General features: G+C 41.9%; 1 protein-coding gene across 1 annotated transcript; it reads right to left on the minus strand.

The window, feature by feature from the left end:
• Positions 1-2,037: 2,037 nt before the first annotated feature.
• Positions 2,038-4,529, minus strand: OSTN (osteocrin; the record flags this gene model as incomplete). Its single annotated transcript, XM_009581816.1, has 2 exons — positions 2,038-2,255; positions 4,431-4,529. Coding segments are annotated over 2 exons (317 nt in total), but the record flags the coding sequence as incomplete, so codon positions are not given.
• Between the last annotated feature and the right edge of the window lie 573 nt (positions 4,530-5,102).

Raw genomic sequence — 5,102 nt, forward strand, 5'->3', positions numbered from 1 at the left:
CGGCGCGCAGGCAGGGCGGCGCGCAGGCAGGGCGGCGCAGCTTCCCCTCTTGTGGCCATCCGGAGCCACAGCAGGACAGGCACCGCTCCCTCCCCGCCGTTTCCATCTTACAAACCAGACGGTGCCTATTTCAGCACTTACTAGGGACAAAGTGATGTTCGCTATTTAAAATAGCCTTTTCTAAGATTCCCAGTCTCTTTCTCTCCGTCTGTCTAAGGATCTTTCTACATTTTCTGAAGACTCCTATCTTCTTGCATGCTTTTCCCATGCTTTCAAAGCTTTATGAATTGATGTTGACGAGCAAGATTAGGATCTGGGCCCTTCTGTAACTGGTGAGTGCCACAACAATCACTGAAGCGGACTTACGTTTGAACTGCTCTTTTCCAAAAGTTTCTGCTGTGTTGCCAGGCTCTACACACACTGTATTAATTCAGGGGGCTGAAGCTATTTAACAGCTTTCACACTTCAAAAGTCATTGTCTGGTCTCTAAAGGTAACCATCTCAGCTGGTACAGGAATGTGCTGTTATCTACTGTGTGCATGACAGCCCTCTGTTTTACTCCTCTAAGTGCAGCAGCCACTGCCCGTTTCCGCCTAAAAGTACAGCCTTTCTACTGTTACGTAGCACTTGTCTGATCTGCGGTCCATGCTGATGGTGGTATCTTACTATCAATGCGGTGATCAAGGCAGCTCAGATGGTTCTAATACACAAGTCAATCCCAAACTCAAAAGCTAATTAGCTCCCCCAAAGTGATAATCTCAATGCAAAACTGCGAACTGTGCTGATGATGCTGGGAAAGGAGGAATTTTCTGCAGTGTATCACTCATTTGCATGAGCTCATCATTCAGAGACAAGCTGTTAGAAAACTTGGCCAATTTTCACCACAGTTTCCCTTTTTTGTGTTTTTGTTTCCTTGTACTGCACGTAGAATGAAACAATATTTCCACCCAAAAAGCATGAGACAATGTACTTTTGAAAAAAAGGCACTGCAGCTTCAAAAATTACCTTGCATTTCTTCCCCTGGAAAGGGAAAACATGCTAAAAAGCAAACAAAGAATGAGCTGATTCTGATCTCTTGAAGAGATATATAGAACAGAATAGTTCTACTCAAGGTTTTAAGAATTTTGTATTTTATCACTTTTGGCTGCAGTCAAAAAGTCCTAGTAGCGGACTGGGTGGATAAATGGAAAACAACAAGAAAATATTGCAAAACTCTGTTTGAAAAAAATACTTGTAATGTTGACTGGCTCTTGTGAATACTTTCCACTTCCAGATTAAGCTTTAAGCATGTTATTAAATACTTTGTGGCATTGGGGATTCCATCCAAAAGAAGACAGTTACCAGAAGAATGGAACAAGACAGTTAAGCTCTTTCAGATATAGCGAACAGCCCTTTGAGCTTTGCCCCAAACTCACTGGCTCTCCCCAGCCATATCAAGCGTCATTGCTTAGCCCTGCTACATGCTTATCTTCAAACATGTACTGTGAAGGTATTACTCTACTGCTGTATTGATTAAACCCCGGCTTATCATAACTTGATCGAGGTCTTGAAGCCCATTCTATTAACTGCCCATTTTCACGATGTGTTCTTTATCTTGCTATTCAAGACATGCACACCACCGTATCTTCTCTTCACCCCAGCCTCTGGAACATCTAGTCCTGCCCCTCTGCTTTTGAACCTCAGGCATATTTTTGCTTTAAATAATCTCATGTTCAAAAAGGCAGTTTTAAACTGAATGTTAGTTTACATCAGTGGAAAGAAATGTACTAAAAAAAATGCATATGCTTGAATATTCTTTGTTAGCTGTATGGCACTGCGGGGATAAATGAACTAGTGCATGTATTATTCATCAGAGCTGAAGGATTACACACCATGCAACCAGAATGGTTTCTGTAGAGATTCCGGTACCCTGATCAGAGGCATCTCACAACTGACCAGTAAACCTGCTGGTGGCTAAAGCTAACTCATCTGTATCCAGGACACCTACCAACAGCCTTCTTCCAACTTTATCACTGGTAGGAGCATCTAAGAATTTACCTCTGTTTGCCTTTAGCATCCACAGAAGTCGAAGAAATCCTGTCGATCGGGGAGCCAAATCCTGGGAAACTTCTTTTCTTCTTGGTCTCGGTCACCTCATTCTCCACAGACACCAGCTCATCAAGAAGGAACAGTTTGGCTGCCAGGTTGGTGGCTGACTTCTCTTCGCTGGCAATGGGATGTGCTCCCATGCCCAGAGCAGCAGAAGGCTCCAAAGGCTGCAGAAGAAAGGGGGGATGTTTGCTTGCTGCTCAAGTTCCAGAAAAACCATTTCAACCAGTATCACAGCAGCAGTCCTATAAATATATAATCTCTAGGACACTAAACCTGGGCCAATGTTTTAAAACAAAGTTCCTTCTGTGAAACATGGCCATTTTCCACCCAAAGGAGTTTGCCATAAAAGGTTGGGATTTTTTTTTTTTTTTTTTGATAGAATTGAACTCGCCTTCATTATTATTGCAAGAATTATCAAAATTTATTATTCCACAAAGCCTGCTTTTGTCGGCCAGCCCACTTTTCCTACCTCAGCAGCGTGATTAGTATCAATTCTAGCATGAGCTGAGTAATTTAATCCTTTTAAAAAATGCAATCACCATTACTAGACTCCAATATCGATCCTGATATTTTTCAAAAAACTGTTTTTCATTTTTTAAATGAATGTTAATAAATAGTAATAAAAACTCATACAGAACTTTCCATCCAAAGCTGACAAATTAATTAATTGTTATGCAAAAAACATTCCAGTGCTCAGCACTGACATTCAAAGAATCTATGCAGTAATACTATGTGGGGAAGGGGAAAGGAAAGAACAGTATCTTGGCTCAACACAGAATTTTGAACCTTAGCTATGACATCAGGCTTAACACCTTTTCAAAACCAAACTCTACTTTGCTACCTGGAATAGCTGAAAATATCGGGGTCTATCAAGAGAGAAATGAAACAAATCAAAGTGAAATATTTGCTTTGCAAATAACAGAAAAATATAGGGCAGCAGCTAGTCTACGAAAGGAGATGTCAAGCTCAAATCATTCTCTCTTCAGATGAAAGAGCCTTCTTGCTCCACTTGATCTTCACGGAATTAGATAAAAATTTCTAACCAAAACCTTTATTATATGCCTTGAAGCAGGTTTTCCTCTCTCTTTAGAAGCACACCACTATCATTCTTATTCATACACAGTGAGTTTAGTACAAATGTAAAGGAAGCCATCACATGGATGATGTAATATGCTTGTATCTACTGTGGCCACAACGATCACACAAATGATGTAGCACTGTTAATATTTTTGTAAAGGATCTCATATTGTCCTCTGACTTTACTTTTTATGAGCCTCAAGTGCACTAAGCAATCCTTTCTGTTCCCTTTCAGGGTTATAAAACTTTCATAGAAGTTTGCAACAAAATTATGCCTTTAAAAAAGACTGAACTCTCCCCTCTAGTTAGTGGGGATAAATATCTACAATAACGCTTGAAACTAGAAGTTAAAAAATAGCCTCTGCTCTGCATACTTTGTGCAGTATCACAAGTACATCCCCCAAGCCCTATTTTCCATAACAAATATTATTTTGTATAATCAGGGCATGCTCACTTGAAAACAGAGAGCGAGGTAGAAGGATCCATCAGTATTCTTCAGTATGCATCTAACTTCTAAGCTGATCTTAAAAACCTACGTAAAGACCCTACAGCCAAACAGCGCTACTTTGATTAAACTTTTAGATCCTTGATGTTTCTATGGCATGAAACCGTTACATAAATACCTTTCCTGCCAGATCTGTTTTATGTCAAGATGACATGAAAAAAGAGAATGCAGTAAAAGTATTTTCAGGTGCAACCTCTGCGTATCGTACTGCATGAAACGTGAGACAGTTCTCCCATTTCATCCGCTGCTTTCCTTCGCAAGCTTAGGCAATTTACTTTGCTCCTTCCCTCTCCTTGACTCTTCTGTCTCCTTTAATTTGTAACTTTTGTGCAGGTGGTCTTCTCTCAGGATCTCCTTATGGCTTCTGAAAGCTGCAGATTTCTCACGCTGGTATTTGTCTTTAAGAAGAAGAATGAAACCCTCCCTTCAGTGTTAGAGGAGTTGTTCCCCTGCCATATCACCTCCTTCTCCTCTTCAGGAAGTTCTCTATCCAAAGTCACTGGACAATGTTCTAACACACAGAAAATCCCATGGTGCTTCAGGAGAGGTTGCATGAAACTGAGTGAGACTTCATTCTGTCTGTCCTCCCAGAGCCCTGCAATTTGCATCACTCTTTCCTGTTTTGCCCTCACAGAGTCAATACCGACCGTTCACCTTCCAACACAGTTTGGAGACCGTGGCGTCTCCACGCTCTGTGGCCAAGAACAACCGGAGGAAGAGCAGGGTTATGTGACAACCACCAGAAACATTCACCTACCTCTGGCGCTGCCTCCGCGAGGAGCACTGAGCTAGAGTGCCACTGCAGCAGGGTAATCACAAGGGCCAAATGCACCACAACAAGCTGGAACTGCAGCATCTGCAAAGGTGAACAATCTATTAATGGCTTCACAGATGCATTCCCAAGTTCCCAGAGGAACCTCGCTCCAAAGATCTTTAAGAAGTGAAAGCAAAGGGAAATTCTGTTCCCATGGCTGTTAATGTGTTTTATCTTACAGAGTCACTGCATAAAAACCAGATAGTGCCAGCTGAGGGCCCTTCACCTCTGGGTGCAGAATAAGCTCCCTCCTCTTTGCTCCTTTATAGCCCTGCATATCTTTTAATTCCTTTCTGCGCAATGGGCAGGAGTAATGAATGCAAACTTGTGTTAAAACCAGATGAACTAGACGCTCACTTGTAAGCAGGGGGGACTTTGGCTTATAGTCACCCAGGTTGACCTTGATGTCCCCACATGCTGGACAGGTGCCTAAAGTTGTTACAGAAATCACATACCTCCCCAGCAGCATTTTGAAAGCAAGGCTGCATTTCATCAGTCCTCAACATGAGTTAATGGTAGCCACAACTTCCAGGATCTTCTTGGGATGCTGGAATACAGTTATCCAGCTCCCATACCTGGGAAAATCTTACATGGGAATGCATTGCTCAGACTGAT

Source organism: Fulmarus glacialis, unplaced genomic scaffold (genome assembly GCF_000690835.1).
Source record: "Fulmarus glacialis isolate BGI_N327 unplaced genomic scaffold, ASM69083v1 scaffold4220, whole genome shotgun sequence".
Taxonomy (NCBI): domain Eukaryota; kingdom Metazoa; phylum Chordata; class Aves; order Procellariiformes; family Procellariidae; genus Fulmarus; species Fulmarus glacialis.